General features: G+C 56.8%; 2 protein-coding genes and 1 long non-coding RNA gene across 4 annotated transcripts; 1 reads left to right on the top strand and 2 right to left on the bottom strand.

The window, feature by feature from the left end:
* Positions 1 to 71: 71 nt before the first annotated feature.
* On the bottom strand, positions 72 to 3,868 carry HOXA10 (homeobox A10). The gene is made up of 2 exons (XM_058296850.1): positions 2,767 to 3,868; positions 72 to 1,616 (listed from the first exon to the last, which is right to left on the bottom strand). The coding sequence occupies exons 1-2, from the start codon at positions 3,731 to 3,733 to the stop codon at positions 1,342 to 1,344; spliced, it is 1,242 nt and encodes a 413-aa protein (XP_058152833.1). The 5' UTR covers positions 3,734 to 3,868; the 3' UTR covers positions 72 to 1,341.
* Positions 3,869 to 10,539: 6,671 nt separating this feature from the next.
* Positions 10,540 to 14,514, bottom strand: HOXA11 (homeobox A11). Its single transcript, XM_058296848.1, has 2 exons — positions 13,800 to 14,514; positions 10,540 to 12,406 (listed from the first exon to the last, which is right to left on the bottom strand). Exons 1-2 carry the CDS (start codon positions 14,512 to 14,514, stop codon positions 12,174 to 12,176), a joined length of 948 nt encoding a protein of 315 aa, XP_058152831.1. The 3' UTR covers positions 10,540 to 12,173.
* Positions 14,515 to 14,930: 416 nt separating this feature from the next.
* Positions 14,931 to 18,654, top strand: LOC101420257 (uncharacterized). 2 transcript variants are annotated; one of them, XR_009185777.1, is made up of 4 exons: positions 14,931 to 14,994; positions 15,178 to 15,623; positions 15,783 to 17,366; positions 17,941 to 18,654. It is a non-coding gene; the product is annotated as an uncharacterized lncRNA (long non-coding RNA). The 2 variants fall into 2 exon arrangements; XR_002797450.1 differs by lacking the exon at positions 14,931 to 14,994 and having other exon boundaries at positions 15,001 to 15,623.
* Positions 18,655 to 20,445: the final 1,791 nt, after the last annotated feature.

The raw sequence follows: 20,445 nt of genomic DNA, 5'->3' as shown, positions 1-20,445 counted from the left end.
GTAAAAGTGGTGGACGGGATAAAGTGGAAGGTGAAGATAAGTTTAAAAAAAAAGAAGTAAAATTTAAAAGCTTCATTCCACAGCTTTTATTCTTCTATAAGAACATAAACATCATCTTTTTTCCACGCACAGCAGCATTACAATATTAATTTATTCTGATTTAAGATTAGAAGTAAATAGAACTAGAACTAACATTTATAATAACAATAGAATGCATTTGCTTAAAACAAGATTGGCAATTTTCATAATAATAGACATTTATACAGATTTGTATTTATAGTTTTTTTTCTTTTTCTGCACCTACAGGTTAGACCCTTTTATGCATGTAACTTCACAGTATAAAGGAAATCCAAACAATGTCTCCCTTTCCCTAGTTTATTCTGCTTGCCCCAGCCCTCCTAGGCTTCCATGAATTTTAGAAAGTAAAGTGATTAAAAAAAAAAAAAAAAGCAACAAAACATCTCCACCAGATAGGGGAGAATTGTGGTGTGCTTGTAGCATGTTACCAGTGGTAACAATTATTTAATGACAAAAAAATCCACTAATGCCACATGTATAAACAAAACTACATTAGATTATTTATCTACAGCCAGGAAGATATGGAAATTCAGAGGTAAATGAAATGATTTAGATCAGCAATGCAAATCCTCACACAAACTGGAAGGGAAGTGTCCTTCTCCTGGCCATTTTGTTGTTGCTGTTTAAAGCTGGGATATCTTACAGAGGAAGGAAACAATCTTTCTTAATCTTTCTTTCTCACTTTTCCAATCAGCCAAAGTCAAGCCCTTTTGCCAACCTGCATGTCCATGCCTGTAAAGCCCTTCTCTTTGCTTTGCCAAGGAAGAAAAGAAGAAAGAAGGAAAAAAGAGACCCAGAGGCCAGTATCCCCTGATTAAACACAGCCCAGCCCGGTGGCGGCTACTCACACCATTGACCTCAAGCCAGACACCTCAGCGCCGACAATGGGACCTCGGCCTTCCGGCTAGGTTGGCCCGGAGCTGGGCAGGAAACCAACTCCGCCGGGCAAGACAGGGGCCATTTCGAGCAGTGGGACCCCAGGCACCACTTGACACTTAGGACAATATCTATTCTGTGTAGCATTTTAGCACGATATGGCTTTTTCCCCCAGAAAACAACAAATAAACCAGCACCAAGCAAACAAACAAAGAAACAAAAAGTCAGAACAAACCAGCCCTGCACAGATGTAACAGCCGGCGAGATGGCGAGGGTGGGAGGGAGGAACTGGCTCCGGCACAGGTGCGAGTTCCTAGCACAGAGGCCGCAGACCGAGGGAGGGACCGGCTCCCTGGAAGCGACAAAACCGCGTCGCCAGGAGCTTCATCAGGAAAAATTAAAGTTGGCTGTGAGCTCCCGGATCCGATTTTCTCGGTTCATTTTCTTCAGTTTCATCCTGCGGTTCTGAAACCAGATTTTCACTTGTCTGTCTGTGAGGTGGACGCTGCGGCTGATCTCTAGGCGCCGCTCTCGAGTAAGGTACATGTTGAACAGAAACTCCTTCTCCAGCTCCAGCGTCTGGTGCTTGGTGTAGGGGCAACGCTTCTTCCGGCCGCTCTTTGCTGTGAGCCAGTTGGCTGCGTTTTCGCCTTTGGAATTGCCTGGCGTTTGAGAGAATAAAGAGGGGAAGGTTAAGTCGAGGCCACGCGGGGTGGATTCGGGATCACTCTCGCAAAAGAAGGATGTCTCTCCCCCAAGAGGGAAACCTTAAGGTTTGCAGGAGGACACGCAGTTCCTCCAAAAGGCTTGTGCAAATCGAGTGGGCCTCCAGTCCACACCCACCCTCCCAATTTACATTTTCCTCCGCTTTCCCCCCCAACACCTGTTTTACCACGAAGCTCCAGGCTCTTGCAGAAGGAATGGGCCTGGGAGGGCAGGCTGTATATCTTGAACTTAAAGCCTTTCTTTGCTTCTCGCCCCCAGGCAGGCAGACAAGCACTTCCTGCAGCCCCCAAGCTTGGGGTGCCTACTTGGGAGGGGGCTGGGCAGCGTGGCTGCGTCTCACCCCAGCCCCCTGGCTGCCCCAAGCCCCACGAGGAGAGAGTAGGCGAGTGTAGTTGCGCAAACGGTGAAGGAACGAAAACCCGATTAGGGGTCAAGGGCTCTCCCTCCAGGAGCCAGGGTGTGCAGTCTGGGCGATTCCGAGCTGGAGAGGGAAGTGAAATGGCCTTTCTCTGGCTCTCAATTCGGGGTCCCAGCGTCTGGGCCGGGTTTGTATTTTCTTTTCCCCGCAACGAGGATTCCCACCCCTCCAGCAACTTCGAAAAAATCATGGGGTATCAGGGATCGTAAACTCGAACTTCGCCGGTTAATGGGCTTATTTATTGGCGTTGGCGGTTGCTTATTTTGGATGCCTTACAAACATCCGCACTATCTGCGGGCAAGCCACGTTCCCTCCCTCCCCCTCCCCCCGCGTGGACCGCGCTGCAGCCACGGCCTGGGGTGCTCCGGTCCACAAGGAAGGGCATGCACAGGAGGGAGGCTGCTCGCTTGTGTCCTCGCCCCAAGTCGGGGCGAGCAGAGGCCAAGCGCGGAGCACGTCTTGGTGTGGGGCGCTAAGCTGGACATGAGTTTTTACTGCGTCCCCACGCCCAAATATTAAAAAGCAAGTTCACAAGGTCAGCCTGCCTGCAGCTCGGGCCAAGGCCGGCCGGCTGCCGCGCGGGCTCCTGGCGCGCGGCTCCTTCCCTTCCCTGGGTCTGCCAGTGGGTCTGCCCGCCTGCCTGCGGCGCTCGGGCTCGCCCTGCTTACCCAGGGAGTCCTTCTCGGGTGAGGCTTTGCTGCTCTCGGAAGGGGCCGGAGAGAGCTCCTCTGCTGCCGAGGACGACGCGTGCGCCTCCTCGTCGCCCTGGGAGCCCCCGCCGCCGCTCCCGCCACCGCCGCAGGTCAGCGTGGGGGGCGGCGGCGACTCGAGGGCTCGCTCCTTCCGGGCCGCCTCGGCAGAACCCGAGGCAAGCGCCGGCGGCGGGTCGAAGCCGCGCCCGGGTGGCTGTGCGGGAAACGGGCTTGCGCCGAGCTGCTGCGCGCCGCCGCCGCCGCCGTAGCCCTTGGCGGTGCCATAGGCCTGCGAGAGGCGGAAGTAGCCGGGCACTGGCACCCCGCTGGAGGCGCCTAGGGCGCAGCCGTCGGGCGGCGGGCCCCGCGGGAAAGGGGCCAGCTCTGCAGCGGTGGCCGAACCTTTGGGGCATTTGTCCGCTGAGTCGTAGAGGCAGTAGGAACTCTCCTCTTTGATGTTCTGCGCGAAAGAGCACGAGGTGGCCTGCGGCGGGGGCTGGGGTGGTTGCGGCGGGGGCGGCGGCTGCTGCTGGGGTTGTGGCGGCGGCGGCCCCTCGGGTGGTTCCATCCGGCACGACCGGGGCGCGTCTAGCCACAGGTCTATGGGCGCGGGCGCGTAGCCGTGCGCCCCGGTCCCCAGGCCCCCGCTGCCGCCGCCGCCCGGCGACGATGCCTCATTGCGCTTGCCGCCCAGGGCCGGGAAGAGCCCGCAGCTCTGCAGCCCGTAGGGCAGGTCGGCGGCCGGCGGCAGGTAGACCCCGCCGTGGGCATAGTAGCCGCCGCCGCCGCTCCCGCCGCCGCCGCCGCCCCCGCCTCCCGCCTCGCCTCTGCCGGAGCTGATGAGCGAGTCGACCAAAAAAGAGTTCGCGGCAGGGCTCTCCGAGCATGACATTGTTGTGGGATAATTTGGCGAAGGGAGCAGATAGCCCTTTCTGGCTGACATTTCTTGTGCAAAACATGCTGAATACGATTAGCAATCCCCCCGCACCGCGGCGGGCGCCCGCAGCCAATCCCGAGCCAGAGTTTCCGCGCGACCACTCCCAGTTTGGTTTCGTAGGCGCCCGGCGGCTCTCTGAGGGCGCCCTCGGAGCCCGCGATTGATATAAATATGTAATCTGTATTGATGGGCCGGGAGACGCACGCCTGACACCTCGGCCCGAAGGCCGGGAGCTGCGGGGGCTGCACCAACGTGGATGGTGGGGGACTGGCCCGTGGTCTTGCCCCGCCCCTACCCGGACGTGAGTCCCCATGCGGGGGGCCATTTGAAGCGCCCTTGGGCTCCGCGCAGTTAACAAGTGGGGTGTTTATGATGCATGCTCCGGCCTGCCTTGGGTGCTCCCCACCCTTGCTGTGGAAGCAGCCATTAGTCCTCCGTGCTCTCTGACCACTAAGGGGGCCCTGTCGGGGCCTCAAGCTCTTCCAGTCCAGCTGTGGACCTGGAGCGGGCCCCAGCTCTAGATTCTGGTTTCCCAAAGTGGCAGACCTGGTTCCGAGGCCACCAGGACCCTTAGAGTGATGGGCATCCAGGGGTGACTGGACGCTGGCTCATGCCATTTCTCCCCTTCCGGCATCCCACACAGAATTATCCCCCGAATGCCACGCCTGGCCCCTGGCCCCTCAGGACCCTGACACTCTCCTCCCCGCCATCGGTTGGTGCAAGCTGGTGCCTCCAGCAGGCTCACCTGGCTTGTCTTCCCAGCAACTCCTGCAGCGGAACTTGGTGGGCCCGCAGGAGTGGGGGTGAGGTGGGTGGGGAAGCAACAGGGCAGCCTTGGCAGAAAAGACCCACCCCTAATCCCCACGCCGGAGGCCAGAGGACACCATCCCCCTGGCAAGCCTCCAAACTCACAGGCCTTTTTGGGGACATGAAGCGCTGGCCTTCCGGGTCTTTGGACTGCCGGGGGTGGGGAACCTGGAGGGAGGACGCTCAGTGGCCACCTCTGCCACACTCCTGGCGCGCTCTGCCTTAGCTTGGCGTTTGCATGCTCCCAGAGACTATGACAAGAACCAGGGTCACCACACTTATGCCTCTCGTCCCCTCCCCAATACCCCTTCCAGTCCCGCGGCTGGGGCAGCCCTGCTTCCGCGGGTGTGCACACTTTAAAGAGGCCCGTGGTGAGGAAATCCGTTCCCTGCGAGGCCGGGCTGGGCTCGTGGCCCAGTTATCCCAGCGCTGGGCAGCCAGACCCTTTGCTGAGCAGACACCGGGGCTCCTTCTCCCCAGCCCTGCCCAGGGGAGCCCGACTAGTCAACTGGAGAAGGCCGGCGGGCCAGGATGCTAGCCCCCAAGTATGGGCCTCCCGCGTGCCTCAGGAAATGCGCCTTTTTTCTCCCGGCTGAAACAGTGGCTCTGGGAGGTCGCTGCCTTGGCCCCCGCCTTGGGGCTTCAGCTCTCCAGGGTGCTTCGAGGCCTACCGGCCTCACCACCTCGGCCCCGGGCGAAGGTCTTGACTGCTGGGCCAAGATTGTGGGCAGCAGATCACTCAGGGCGCTGCGCGCCCCGAGACAGAGCGGAGCATCGGGGCACTATGGCCCGCAATTGGCCTCTTCCCTCCAGGTATGAGGCCAGCCCGAGGAGGAAGAGGAGCCCGAGAACGCACGGGACAGCTGGCAGTAGAGCCAAGGCCCTGATTTCTGAGACTCAAGCAGCTATGGTCGCCGCCGGCCGCAGCCACGCCGCCCGCGGCACTGGTGAGGCGGCAAGGCGGCTGGAGCTGTGCTTCAGCCACTACGTCCTCGGCGCCCGGCCGCTACCAGCTCTGCGGACCAGGCAGACAGGCGGAGAGGAGAGAGATGGAGAGAAAGAGGGGCAGAGGGAGAGAAAGGAGAGGGCGCAGGAAGAAGAGAGAGCAAGGCAGAGCCAAATCTCTCCAGTCCAACCGTGTCCTGAGGCGGCAGCCACGCTGCAGCCGAGGGCGCGGATGGTCAAGTCAGGGGTCTGCGCTGAGAGATCAGGAACTCGCCTTCCCTCTTGGTGTCGCTCCCACACACAAGGCCAGGGAAAATTCTCACCCAGTGTGGCTCATGAGGCCAAGGAATCCGAGAGCCCAGAGGCTGCTGAGCGCAGGGGCCACCGTTCTTCCCCTGCCTTTATCCGCCTGGCTCTGCCCGACCCTTAACCAGCTCACCAGGCGCGGGTGGAATTGACTGGAACTGTTGTGCCTAGCAAGCGTCTTGGAGAAATGCCACAAAGACAGAGTGCTGGAGAAGAGGGCTTTGCCCCTCAGCCCCGACCATACCTCTCAGGAGAGCTCTGCTGAGTGGGAAGTGGGCTCCAAGGGTAGCCAGGGTTCCCTGCAGAGAAAAAGTCGGGACTTGGGGCCTAGGGTGCTGCCTCCCCAACTAAATGCAGATAGCAACTTCCTCAGGCAGCAGGCCTCTGGGGAGTATGTTTGAGGCGGTGGGGCTTTGGAAATAAAGTGAAGGACAATGATCTAAACCTGACTTTCTTAACCTTTTTGACTGTTAGGGCCCCTTTCAAAAATCTAAGGCAAGTTCTGACTCCTATCCCGCGAAGAGGTGCACATCTGCACGTTTGAATAATTTGACCCATCATTTTTAAGGGGTTCACAGACTCACAAAAACCCGTTTCCTTGGGCCTGCCAGGCACCTTTGGACCCACAATTTAGAGTCCATGGTCTAAATTGTCTCCTGGGACTCTCCTGGGACTCAGCGGCCCTGCCAATTTGGCTGATAAGACAAGTCGGGTGCCTGGCTGGGGTCAGGGCCCTGAAGGCAGCGAAATGGGCTGTAGGCTGGAGGGGATCCAGGAGAACCCACGTGCCAACCAACGTGACAACTGCAGCTTGGTACCGCCTGGGCCAGGGAAGGCCGCCCGGCCGGAGGAGTGGTGCGGTTGGGAGGCCCGCTGCAGGCGTGGGCGACCATGGCTTTGGCATTTGGGTCTTCGCTGTCCTTTGGGGAGAGGCAGTGGCTTTGCTCCTGTGTGAATTTTTTATTTTTCCCTTTGTAATAAACCAAACGGGAATGTTAGGTTTGAGCTATTTCTTGCATTACTTTTGAAAACGGTGTGTATAAGCTTGGGGGGTGGGAAGACCTCTTTGCAAGGGCTGCCGTCCCACCCCCACCCCAGGCGGGGAGCTCCGAGAGAGCCCGGCCGTGGGCCCCGGGTCCGCACTGCTGGCCTGCTGCCTCCGGTTCAGGCGAGAAGATATCAACGCAGAAGAAGCTCAAGTTAAATGCCGCTGCGTGCCTCTTCTACCCTCCCTAGCGGCCTCGGAGCCCTCAGCATCCCCGACCGGCCCGGAGGCTCCGCGCTCCCCAGTCAGTAACACCGAGGTGTTGGCTTCCTCAATAAAATATTCCATTTATCGATTGCCTCGGCTTTCCCGAGGGCCAACCCACCCCCCTCAATTGCAGCTTCTAGTCACTCCCACCCCCACACCCGTTTGCCTTCTTTCGTTCTCCCTTTCGTCTTCACTCCCAGCTGCTGAAATTCTCCCTCACCCTCAGGATGCCTTTGACCCCGAAACCGGTGCCTGCTTGCCTCAGTCAGGTCTGTGAAGGAGGCAGCCGCCAGGACCTGTATTTTATTTGGGGGTAAATAGCGCCCACTTCTACCTGAGTGACAAAACTCCTGTTTCCACCCCTGCCCCCCCCCAGGGCTAAGGAGCACAAGGAAATGCCAGTTCTGTGGAATAATAAGTGGTTTGGGGAGGATCACGCAGCTCATCCAAAAGCAAATTCCTCCTCCTGATTAGGCCCTTGCAATCGATGAGAAATAATATTTTTTTAATTACAAGAAACAAGTTCTTAAAACAACAGCAGCAAAGCTATTGCTGGGGTTGAGGCAGCCGGTCTCAACAATTTGTATCTGGAGGCTGTTCTCACCGCTTTGAGGACTTTGAATTATTCGGTGGACTGTGGGATTGCGCTATGGCCCCACAGATGAAAAATAAACACTGCTTCCACATATCAGGCTTTAACCAAAACCCAGGGCTTCTACGATTCAGGCAGCAGCATCTATTCAGAGTTAGAAAATTCTTCTTAAGCAATTCCATTATTTCCCCCTTCTTCTTTAAGAATGTCAACATTTCCAAGAGAAATACTTTGAATCGATCAGGTGCAATCTGTCCCCAAACAACCCACTCTAAGCAATTCTCTTAAATCCAGCCACTAAGCTGGCCCTTGCTGCCTTGTGTGTGTGTGTGTGCAGTAGGCGGTAGAATCATGGCCTTTTCCGGCATTCCCTGAATTGCAATATCTTTGGTTCTGTTCATAATAAACCACAGCTGGCCTTGAAACTGGAAGTATCTGTCTGGGATTTTAAGGAAGGCTGGGGCTGCAAAGACCAGCTCATCATTTGGGCCCCCACTCCTTCCTGTGGTTGCCTTGCTCTCGGCACAGTTTGGGAGCCCAGAAGGAACAAAGACTAGTGACTTTTGATAGGTGAAATTTACACATACACACACAGGTAGCACCTACCTTCTTCGTGAATCCGCCACTCAACCACAGTATATTTGGGTAAATAACTACTTCAAGAAACTAATGAAGAAAAGATTGGAATAAGAATTTGAATACGGAAGAAAAAGAAATTTTAACTGGTCCCCGAAATGTAAGTGAATTATAGCTATTTAAAACTTGTTTTATGGAAACCCTGATAGAAGGACTGATCGATCAGAGTTTATCCTTGGCGCACGCTTTTGAAAATGCGTAGGTGTTTACCCACCGCGCTTCTCCCGCAGGCTCAAAAATAAATCGCGCCTTCTCGAAATTGGCATTTTTCGCTACAAACGTTTCTCCCACTGCGCCCACGCCTAGTACAAACCGCGCCCACGCCTAGTACAAACCTTCCCGACGCCTGCCGCAGGGGATAAGCCCGCCAGATCCGCCACGGCTGTCGGCCACCCTATTGTTTCGAGCACAAACTTTCTGTTTTCTCCAGTCCCGCTATCTCCTTTTTGTGCCCCCACAAACCCCTAGCCATGCACAGCCACAACCCTTTGGCCTGTACACCCCTCAATCCCGGCTTGTTGCATTCTGAATGTTTCTACAAAATCGAAAGGTCGCCTTGGGGAGAAATGCTGGCGCAGGGAGCTAGAATCGCCAACTTCTGCACTGAGGCCTCCCCCTGCTTTCCAACCTTAGGGAGCGTTGGGGGTGGGGAGAGCGCACGGCTTCGGCCTCTTCCCGGAGCGCACAAACGCAGCCGCGTGGCGACGCCGCGGTCTGACACCGGCCACCTCCCACCCCTGCCCCAGCCAGACTGAATTACTAAACTCGTGGCCCCTTACCTGGACACATTTCCGACAGCACTGCCGAGGGGCAGTGGGCTTCTCCGCGCCGCGACGCCCGCGAGGCCTTATAGTGAAAGCGCCTTGCCTTAAATTACAAAATCAACCACTTCTTGAAGGCGAGCCCCCTCCTTTTGATACGAAGGGAGCGGGGCAAGTGAAATAAGGTAACGTGCTGCTCTTAGTATCAGAAGCGAACAAAGGCCAAGAATCGCGCTGGGGTTCCCGGCTCCCCAGCGGCTTTGACATTGATCGGAAGTGCGCCATCTGGTGGCGGCTGCGCGCCTCGGCCGGGCCTGAGCTCCAGCCCTGAGCCGGGAGCGGGAAGCAGACTCTCGGCAGAGAGAGAGGGAGAGAATGTGCCCAGCCCGCTGCTATTGAGATCTCATTTTTACATCTAAGAAATTGCTGCAAAACCCCAGGCGGGTTTATAGCGGCGCATTCCAAATATGCAAATTGGCGGGCCCCGGACGGGTTTACGACCACATTGTCACAGCCATCGGAGGATGGACTTTTATAGGGCTCGGAAATCAAACCCGCGTCCGCTTGCCGCCCGCCCGCGAGCAGTCCTTCTGGCTAGACTCTCCAGCAACTTACAAGACTTTGGTTAATCTTTAACCATCCCAAAGGAAGTCTTTCCCTAAACCCGGGACTTCCCTGCCCGCCCCCTTCCTAGTCCCCGGGAGGGCCCTTGTTCGGTCTCTGTGGATCTATCAACCTAGACATTCATCTCGGGGTCTGTCCCACTCCCCTTTCAGCTCGTTTTCTCCAGTCGCGCCAGTAAGACAAACACACAAACAAATAAACAGAGCAGGGTCTGGGGTCTGGGGCCTCTCTGCAAATGCAGCCCTTTCTGCCTGGGTGGCTGGGGAAGAGAGTGGGGTGGGGGTGGGGTGGGCAACAAAAGGCTCTGGCCTTTCTGCCCTACCCCTCAAGGTTATGGGTGATGTCCAAATTTAAGGCAGAAGTTCAAAGGCAGCGAACAAAGAGGAAACTGGCATCTTTCTCTCCCCAAAGGAGAAAGACGCCCTCAAAGGAGAGCTGGGGAGAAAGCAACCCTTACATGCTCCCGGTGAGTCTGCTCTGCCCTGGCACCCAGACCTCTTGCTGAAGGAGAGCCCAGGGTACCTCGGGACAGATCCACTACGGGCCTCCGAGTTCTGAGATGGGCGAGTCCAGCAAGGGATCAGGCCCACAGGTCTCCTCAGGCCCCAGGCCTTCTCCCTGGCCTGGGTCAGTCTGAGTGGATGGAGCCTCTTGTCCCAGGTCCCAGGATACGCTGCCCTGGGACCCCGCTTCCCACCAGGACGTGGCCAACCACCTTGGCCTCCTAAGTCTGGCTTCTGTTGAAGCGAAACCCCCACTCAGTCGCTTCCCCACCCCCACAGGGGCTTGGTACCTTGCCCCTCAACCGGTGGGAGGTGCTGGGGGTGGGGGGCAGACATTTGGCAGTAAAAAGCAAGCAGAGAGAGGAATGTCACACCAAGACCTGATACTCAAGTTTCCACCGTCTTTATTTTTCTTGTGCCCTGTTGCTTGTATACATGCTACAACACACATGGTGGGTGAGGGCCGAGGACCAGCCAACTCTCCCATTACAAACAGAGCCACAGGACAGTTCTTAGGGAGGCAGAGAAGATTTGATGGGAAGGTGCTTGGCTTTCCCAGTGAAGGTCCCCAACCCTGGCAGTCCAAACTCCCTCTGAGCACCCCCCTAACACTTCCCAAACATTGCAAGAGATTAAAAAGGTCATTCCCAACTTCCTTCCCACCCTCTCCAACAGCCCCAAAGGGAATCAACTAATGGTAAAAAAAAAAAAAAAAAAATCAAACAAAATAGATTATGGTTCCTTTATTTACAAGTCTTTTGAACACCATCCCTGTATGAAGCGTACATTCAAACATTCTTAGCAGTGAGTGAGTTTAACCGTGGAACACTGTAAACAGATAGAGCCTTTAAATAATTTCTTCATCATCTTTGTCCACTACATTGCATTTTTTTAAAAAATTCGCTTTGGTTCCTGCAGGGAAATATATATATAATATAATATTTATCTTTTAAAATAATTCCAAACCACTCTCGGGCTCTTGGAAGGTTGCCTGAAGCTTCCAAGTGCAGTTCTGGGGCTGTGGACGGTAGAGCATGGCGCTGGAACCGGGTGTTTTGGGGGACCCACTGGTCAGGCCCTCTGCTTCGCTGCCAGATGCTAAAGCAAATCCAAGTTTCAATTAAGTGTGGTGGAGGCTTTGCCAAGCTGCCGCTCTCCGTCCTCCGCAGACATTTCCTGCAGAGAGTGTGGGACCGGTCGCCTGGGCCTCTTGGCTTTTCAGTGTCTTCCACCTCAGGGGATTGGGTCCGCCTTGGGATAAACTTCGGGCCTGTGTGGCAGGCCAGGGTGAAGACCCCGGATCGGTAGGAAGAAAAGCCAGGTGCCCTGCAGGAGACAGGCACTAGGAGCTCAGGCCTGGGATAGTGCCGTGGGCAGCCTAGAGGAGTGAAGGACCGCTGAGGCCACCTGGACTAGTAGATTTCTTTCTTCAGGGCTCTGCAGGCCTCTCCCACCTCGTATCCACCTCATTGGTCCAACCACCTTTCACCTTGGCTTTGGAAAATAACCTTGCTTGCCATTCCGCATCCCCCCTTTGGGCATCTCGGAATCCTCCCCCTTCCTCCTGTCCCTGTCTGGGAGCTGAACTGGGTTGGGAGGGTGTGCAGCCTCCTGACACAGGAGATCTGGAGGTGGGCAGGCTCGGTGTGGAGGGGCCTGGGCGCTGATCGGCCTCTGGGGGACCTAGCAGGGGCCCAGTCCTAGGTGGAGACCACACCCAGCCCAAAGCTCCGGCGACTCCGCGACTCCGGGACTCCAGGAGTAAACCACTGGGGTTCCCAGACCATTCATTCCAGTTGATACACTACTCTCCAAATCCATTTATTATTAGGAATCTTAATCACCTATGCCCAAGAGAGTCCCAGGCTGCCTCCTGCGGGGCTGTCTCCATTTAGCCTCCTCTCTCTTGCACACCTCCTCTCTTCAAAAGTCACCATGTGGCTTGACCTTGTCAAGGGCAAAATCTGCATATAATCCCATGTGTATGAAGCCCCCAACCCAATCCCAGCCCGCTGGGGCTTTAGAGGAGCGGGTTGGCCGAATAGTATTGTAAACGGTCTCTGTTAATCTTTTTTTCCTTCATTCTTCTGTTCTGAAACCAGATTTTGACTTGGCGGTCAGTGAGGTTGAGCATGCGGGACAACTGAAGGCGCTTCTCTTTGTTTATGTAGACGCTGAAGAAGAACTCGCGCTCCAGCTCGCGGATCTGGTACTTGGTGTAGGGGCAGCGTTTTTTGCGGGTGCGTTGGCCACCTGTGGAGGGAGAAAGTAGCAGGGGATGAGTCCGCCGTGGGGGCTGCAATCCCAGGACCCGAGTTAGGGAGAAGGGCTGGCCCAAGGGACTGGACGCCCTGCCCAAGCCCCCTCGAGGTCTTTCCAGGCCCCTGCTCTCCCTCAGGCTCCTGCTGCAGGCTGGGGACAGGCTGCAGGCGAGGCGCAGCCCCAGATACAAGCCAGCTCCCTAGAGGGGCCCCCCGGGGAAGCTGCTGCCGCTGCCCCCAGAGCAAAAAGGAGGGCTGCCCCCCGCAACAGGCTAGCTTGCGCCGCTGAAGCCGCTTTCAAAGGCGCCCGGGGGAGCTTGCCGGCTGCCTCCTCACCCGCCAGACTAAACAAACAGGGGCCCGCGGAAATTTCACCTTCCAGCACCTGGGCGGCCCGTTCAGGGGCAGTAAAGGCGGCTCCAGCCCCAGTGTGTCCCGGCTGCGGCCATGACTTGGCCCTTGGTAACATCTGGGGCGGCTGCGGGGTCTTTGTCGGCGGCGAGCCTGAGCCCTGATCAGCAGCCCCTGCCTCCGCAGCCAGCCTCGGGCTCCCGGGAGGTGGGGAGGAGGCGGCGGCAGCCCCCGAGCCTGGGCCTTCCCCGAGCTCCTCGGCTACAGCCTCCCGGCAGGGCAGAGACACTGGTTTAGAGAGGGGAGAGGAAAGGGGGGCTTCCCAAGGCTGCGGCCAGGCTTGGCTTGCTCGCCCCTTAAAAAAAAAAAAAAGTCCCCGAGACGTTTTTAAAATCCGCTTTTGACAGATTGAATAACAATTGTGAGTAACATGCAGTTGGACAGAAGGCGGCATGTAATTGCCACCGCGCTGGAGGAAAATGGCTTCCTTTGGACAAAAAGGCCAACTTTCGGTTAATTTGTTTCTTTTAATATATTGCTTGAGCTAAGCGGGCTACTTATCTGTTAAACACACGCTCCGAGCGCCATCGTTAAACAGGGAAGTCTTTGAATCCTGGCCGGGACTGGAGTCCCGGCGCAACACATGGCTTTTATAAAAATCTCCGGATTACCTCGCTATCAAAGACTCCCGGAGCCCTAGCAGGGGGAATTTACAGGCGCCCACCTCCGGCTCCCCTGCGCCGAGCTGGCCCCTAGCGGGGTCGAGCTGCCGGGCTTGGGAGCTGAGAAGGGAAAAAAGGGAAAAAGGGAGTTTTTTTTTTCCAGGCATGCCTTGGCCGGTGGGTATTTCACGGCCAATTTCAGCACTCGCCACGTGATCCCGCCTTTTATAACAAAGTTTTGTTGGGGGAAACCTAAAGGCCCTTCATAAACCTTATATGCTTATAAAACAGCATATAAAAATTTAACAGCGGTGCTGCGCTAGATTTCCAACTCCCCTTTCATAAAGCGCAGGGCGCTGCCTTTATACGTACTGGAGCCGCCGGCCTTGTCCTCAGTGTGGCCGGAAGACGACTCCGGGCTGCTGCTGCTCTCGGGGCGCCGCCGCCGCTCCTTCTCCGCCGCCGCCGCCGCAGCCTCTCGGCAGCCGCCGCCGCCGCTGCCGCCGCCGCCGTCCGAACTTGAAGTTGCCGGTGCGCCTGCGGCCGCCGCCGCCGCGGAGGTCGCCGCGGCCGCCGGGGGCCCCTTCTCGGCGCTCTTGTCCCCGGGGTAGTCGGAGGAGGCGAGGTTTTCCGGGGTGCCGTAGGCCGTCTCGAAAAACTGGTCGAAAGCCTGTGGCAGGACGCCGTTCCTGCCCACCGTGCTATAGAAATTGGACGAGACGGCGGGGGTGGGGTGGTGGTAGACGTTGGCCGAGCTCTTGGCCAGCACGTCGCCAGGCACGCCGGCCGCGCTGGGCGCCTGCAAGCAGTCTCTGTGCACAAGCTCCTCCGCGGAGTAGCAGTGGGCCAGATTGCCGCGGGTGTGCCATTTAGTGGCAGGCTCAATGGCGTACTCTCTGAAGGTCACTTCGCGCACGGGTTGGACTTGGGGCAGGTTGGAGGAGTAAGAGTATGTCACTGGGCGCGAAGACGGGGTCTGGGGCAGAAAAGAAGGGAGGCTGGAGAAATCTGGACCCGAGACGTAGTAAGTACAACTTGGCAAATACATGTTAGAGGAGCAGGGACCACGCTCATCAAAATCCATCATTGGGCTACCTTGGGCTCTCCGCAGTAGCCGAGCTTAACATGATTCTCCACTGCAGCTGCCTCTTTGAAGCGGATCCGTGAAGTAGAAATTTGGAGACGTAAGCTGACGTGGAAATCTATCCCCATCCTTAGCAGGGAGGTGCTGGTCATGTGACCCGATGTTGAAATTGACAAGCTGCAAGCTAGTCCGGATTTTTTTTTTTCCTTTCCCTTTTTTTTTTTCCCCCCCTTTCCTCCCTCCCCGGCTTCCTTTCTTTGTAGCCACCTCAAGGGAAGCAACAGATCGTCACTCGGTGTTCTCACCGAAAGCACGTAATCGGCGGCGTAACTCATGTTGGCTGGGGGGCCTCCCGGGCGCGCTGCGAGGCCGGGGTGCGCCCCCATCCCGCTCGCTTGCGCTCAGCTGCTGGGTCCTGGCCCTCCAGCGGCGCCGGGGGCGGCGAGAAAGCGCACCCCCCTTCCTCCCCCCACCACTACCAGGGTGAGGAATGCCCCGAGCTGGGGGTGGCGGGGTGGGAGCCCGTCGCTGCGTGGCCCTTGGTCTTGGGGTCTCTTCTCCTCGAGGTTCGCCTTGACGCCCCCTTCTTCGCCACTCGCCCCTCTCCCCTCACCGGTTTGTTCTGGGAACCACCTCTGCCTCCGACCCTGGCCGGATTCCCTTTAGGGCCAGAGTTCGCAGTCGTGGATGTGCCGGCCTGGTGGCTTGCCCGATTTGCACGGTGACTTGATTACACGCTCGCATCCATGGTCACTTCCGAAGAGCTTTAGTGCCTTCCGACTCGAAACCGCCAACCGTCGCGGCAGCTTCCCCCGCGGTTTGCCTGGGATCCGCAGGGCCCGGGAGGGCGTTCGTTTTACCCGGGATCCTCCTCTCCCTGCATCCTCACTGTCGGCGTTCTCACTTCCCCCTCCCCGTGGAGAAGCCCCTTCCTCCTCGCTGCCCGCTGGGGTCTGGAGTAACTTCTCCGAGCCAGAGACGCGGGGGCTGCACCGCTGCACCGGTCCGCGCGTCCGCTTGGTCTTCTGGCGCCGAGGGCTCGGGGAACCGTGCAGTTGAGGCGAGCCTGGGGCTGCTTTAGAAACGCTGACATCCGAGGAGCCTTCTCCTGGGTATGCTGCACCTTCCAGGGAATCCACCAGGTTGCTTGCTGAGCTCCAGAGCTACGGGGTGGGGGTGGGGGGCGGGGGGGGGGAATGCTTGGAGGGGGCAAGGGCTAGAGAGCCTTGGCTGAGAAATGGGTAACACGCCTCCTCTCCGTCCCTGCAAAGCGCGCCGGAGAGAGCCGAGGGATGTGCAGGGCAGAAGCTCAGAAGGCTCGATGCCTTTCCTGCTACTCATCCACAGAACGAATACAATGCCAAAGAAAAGAGCAGTGCTTTCCAAACTCCCGCACCTTGAGCCTCAAGGACGCCTGGGAAACGCTAGGTTCCAGCTAAAGGTAGAGGCAGAGGCATAGCGCCTAGGGCAAATCTTGCATTCTCGGGAAGAGGAAAGAAAGACAAAAAAAGAGAAGGCAGAAAATGCTCGCGGTCCTGCAGGTTTGAATGAGCAATGTTTGGGGGAAGTGAAAGCAGGGAAGAGGCACAGAACCACCAGGCGGGGCCGGGAGCTGGGAGGGGGCCCTGCCCTGAGGCTTCCCCACAGCTCTTCTGGGAAGGTGCTGGGCTGTCGCTGAAGAAAAATCGAAAAGTGAAAAAGGATCACCTTTTCCCTTTCTCCATCCAGGAAATAGGGGAAGGTATTTACATATCTTGGGGAGATTTAGAGTATAAACTCTAAGATCTTTGGTATTTAAATGTCATCATCGATTTATTTATTTATTGCTGAGCTGACTGTAACTGACTCGGTAACAAATCTAATCATGTATTGCACTGGAAAAGAAATATTCTCATGTATTTTCCTCAAATGATGGCGCGCCATTGCATTTACCTGGTGTAAATATCAATAATATCGAGTAATTACTCTGTAGTGGAATAAACCAATTTATTAACATTAATATTTATGTGGCTTCCCCCATCCCTTTTACAAGGGTAGCTTAACACAAATCAAGCTACTCAGACATATTGGTTTAATGAATTCTTTATTCGGAATTTGCTGCAAGAATTTTCATGCTCCTTGAATCCCTGAGAGCTGAACTTGAAATTATTTGTGCATCGTCAACTTGACATGTTGTGGCTTGTGCAGAGAGCAGCAGCAGCAGCTGTGTGAGTGAGAAGGTCTGGTGGGAAGGAGGGCTGTTGTGGAAGGGGAGCTTGAGACCTCCTAAAGCTGGGAATCACAATGACAGGATGGCCCTGCAGGGAAAAAACTTTGATTTCCAATGGGGACCAATGGGGCAAAATATTTGTTTCTCCACAGCATCTCTCTCTTGGACACAGAGTATCAAAGGAGAGAAGGAGAGGTTTGCGAACAGCAGGACTTGGGCTGCTTCTAACTTCATTTTGATTATCCCAAACACTTTTCCAGCAGCCCACCCAGTCCCCGCCACCCGGACCCTCGAACAAAAGGAATGCATGAGGGGTTTCAGTGACTTTGCCATAACAAAGGCGCCACCATTGCGGGCCTCGCCCCGCCCCTAAGTGAAGGCAAACAAATTCTTGCACTTGTATTAGGGCTTTTAAGTCCATAATTGAACCCGGGGGCGTCTAGAAGAACCGAAAACAGCTCTAGACAGACCTGCCGTTTTATAGCACTTTTGGCAGTCAACTTCAGCTTGTGCCTGAGCAGACGGGCTGCAGCGGCCCTCCCGTCAGCTGGGGACGCCAACGCCGCCTCCCTCCCCCAGCTGCATGCGGACCCTCTCCTAATTAGCTGGATTCCCCCGTGCCTGGAGAGGGGTTCGTGGCAGAAAGGTCGGTATGGGGGTGTACAGCTACTCCCTTACCCTGTGTCTCCCATGCCCTCCTCGAGGGCCAAGCCGAGAGGGTTCCGGCAGGTCTGGATCCCATGGGTGTCGGCAGGAGACAAAGGCGAATACCCATGGAAAGGTTGGGGCGGAGGAAAGCGCTCTGGGAGCCGCTGGCCGGCCAATTCGGGAAAGCTGTACTGGAGGAGGGGTGCTCAGGGGACTTGCAGCTTGCAAGTGGGGTGGGTGGGTGGGGGTGCTGCCAGGAAGGTGCATAAGGGAAAAGGCTTTTGATGCCAGGAGAAGGGAAAGTGCCGGGAAGCGGCTGAATGCTTTTAGCTGCACAGCAGCAACAGGAGGAGTGCTCAGATCCCCAGGGCTGTGCGACGGTCCCCAGCTTTGCCGGTTCCTGCCCCACTGCCGGGAGTGTTCGGGAGTTGCGAAGGCTTCGCCAGGCAGGCTGGCCGGGAGGGAAGGGGTGGGCGCAGTTTTGAGGACCAGACCCAATCTTGGGAGGGAAGGGGAGACAGAGCGGCGGGTCCTCGGTTCTGATTAGCCCATCTGACTCTTCTGCTTTGCAGAGGCTCAACAGCCGAGCTGAGCCCACCAGGCTCGGGGAAGACCCGACTGGGGCTAAGGCCAGCCCGGGAAGGCCAAGTCCGAGTTTCATTCCTTGAAGAGGCCGCGGCAGGCAAGTCTGTGACATTGGCCCTGGCCACTGGGTTCCCATAACCTGCTCTTTCTCAGGAGCGCCCACAGCTCGGGCCCATCTCCAGAAAACAGTCCTCGGCGTGCATTTCCTTTTATCGTCAATCCAGAGCTCTACGGCTGCTAACGCAAGAGGCCAAAAATGTTTTGGAGGAAGAAAAACAAAGGCAGGAAGTGGCGGCGGCCTGACGGTGCGTGAGTGTCTGCGAAGGGAGGGAGCTGTTTCAATCTCTTCTTGTTTTTCTGAACGTCAAGGTCTAGGCGGCCTCGAAGGGCCGGGCCCCCTGGATGCCGGCGCTGCGTTTGGAGATGGCCACCCGGAGAGGCGAAGGCGGGCGCCCGCGCCGCCGTGTCAGGCGGAAACGGCTAACGGGGCGATGCGGCCAGCGAGACAGCCCGAGCTTTTCTGAGGCCCCGTTTGATTTGGCCCTAAGGGCGAGGGGGGAGCTATCTAGCCTCTCTCGGATCCTCCTCGGCGGGGTGAGTGCGCCCTGGTGGGGACGAGGATCCCTGCTCCCCGCGCACCTCCCGCCGGCTCGGGCGGCGCGATCTCCGAATAAAATGTATCTAGGCGCCTCTGCCCAGCACTGCCGCCTCCGCTTCTTCTTGCAGCCCTCAGGATCGCGGTACCCGAGCGCGGTGGCCTCGGTGCGGTCAGCGCCTGGTGAGGCTTTGTCACCGCGGTTGTCGTGCGGGGGGCGTTTCCAGCGAAGAATGCGAAGGACAGAAGCTGCGGGGCCGGTCCCTAGTCAGGCAGCTTAACACCTACTCCCTCCAAGGAAGAGTCGAGCTGGGGCGGGGGGCGCCTCCAGACTCCGGGGTTCCCAGCCCTGCCAGTTGGGGCTAAGCGGACCTCTTCTTTTTGGGGGGCTGCCTCAGGCGACAGAAATCCCCATGCCTTCCCTCGCAGCGCTGGGAATGCTCAGCGTGTGGCCATAGCGTGACTGCCAACGCGGGGCCCCGGCTCACCACGTTGCCTCCGCCAGTCATGCCCCCTTGCCGTCCCTGCCCACCCGACCCCGCCCTGCCTCTTTCGAGCCGGGTATCCCCTTTCCCGCACCTCCTGACTTTTCTGATACCCTTCCTAAACCCAGCAAGAGGTGCCAGCCAAGGCACAGAAAAGGGGAGCTGTGGGGTTCCTTACTCCCCGCCCCTTCCGACCTCCATCGGGGACCTGAGCTGGGTCTCTCGCCTCTTTCCTTGGAAGACTCTATTCCAAGTCCCCCCACCATATGATCCCTCTCTCCTTCCTTTCCCTGCCTTCTCTTTTTTGGCACCCAGCTATGACTTTTGTAAGCTGGGCAATAGGGAATGGCCTGGGAAAGTTCGGGTACATCGGTGGGGACCCGAATCTGGCTGGGAGATGTCTCTGATTGTTTCCTGGTGAATTGGCTGCTGATTCAAGGCACCATCAATTATTTTGCCTCTTCTTACTGGTCTGAGCCCCTACTCTTTCTGTCCCCAAGTGCCTCACGCTTTCTAGAAAGTTATTTGGAAGACTATTTTAACCCTAATAGACCTTACTGCACACAGGTGCAAGAACCAGCCACCGCCAAAGCCCCTCCTGAAGTTGGAGATCAACCCTCCATTTGGGGGACCTCTTCTCCCTAGTAGGAGGTGTCCTGGGGATATGTTTCTCCTCTGTGGTGAGCAGGGACATGGGTTGTCAAGGAAGGCAGGGAGCTCTCCAGTATTTGTTCTTAAGGAACGGTCTATGATCTATTAGCAGATCATGGTCCATTCATCACATTTCCAGGCGTTGCCCAGAGGCGGTGCTGAGGCTGAAATGGAATATCAGGAGACCCACTCTATCACTACCAGGTGGAGTCAGGGGCTAATTTGTCCCCTAGGCGAGACCCTCGACCCTCCCCCAAGCTCTCTTGACCTTTCCTAAAGCACAGGAACAGGTAATACCTTGAACTTGACCTCATGGCTGGTTCTTGGTATGACTCTCACATTCAACTCAAACACCTGAAGAAGTCCATATCTTTCCCTTGACCACTGGGGGCTGGGGCACAGGGTCTCAGGCCCCCAGGCAATCTCGTTATTTAGTTTCATGGGTCCCAAACTGATGAGAGAAGAGTTTTCTTTCCTTTAAGAAGAACTATTTTTACTTTTCTTGTTCCTGACTCCCCTGCCCCCCCCCCTACAGAGCGAGAACAAATGGGGGAGGGGACACTTTGAAAGATGAAGCCTGGGTTCTCAGTGTCCGGCTTCCATTCACTGCAGCTTCGGCCCAAACGGGTTCCCCCAGCCAATTGCGCCTGCAATAAAGAGGACAAAAGGGGGCGACCCAGCCCGAAGGTCAGCTCTGGTCCTCTGGATCTCCAACCCCGCAGCTGTTGCTCACAGGAGGCCCCCAACCCCTTGTTCCAAGA

This window comes from Dasypus novemcinctus, chromosome 5 (genome assembly GCF_030445035.2).
Source record: "Dasypus novemcinctus isolate mDasNov1 chromosome 5, mDasNov1.1.hap2, whole genome shotgun sequence".
Taxonomy (NCBI): domain Eukaryota; kingdom Metazoa; phylum Chordata; class Mammalia; order Cingulata; family Dasypodidae; genus Dasypus; species Dasypus novemcinctus.
This window is presented reverse-complemented; position numbering and strand designations above follow the sequence as displayed.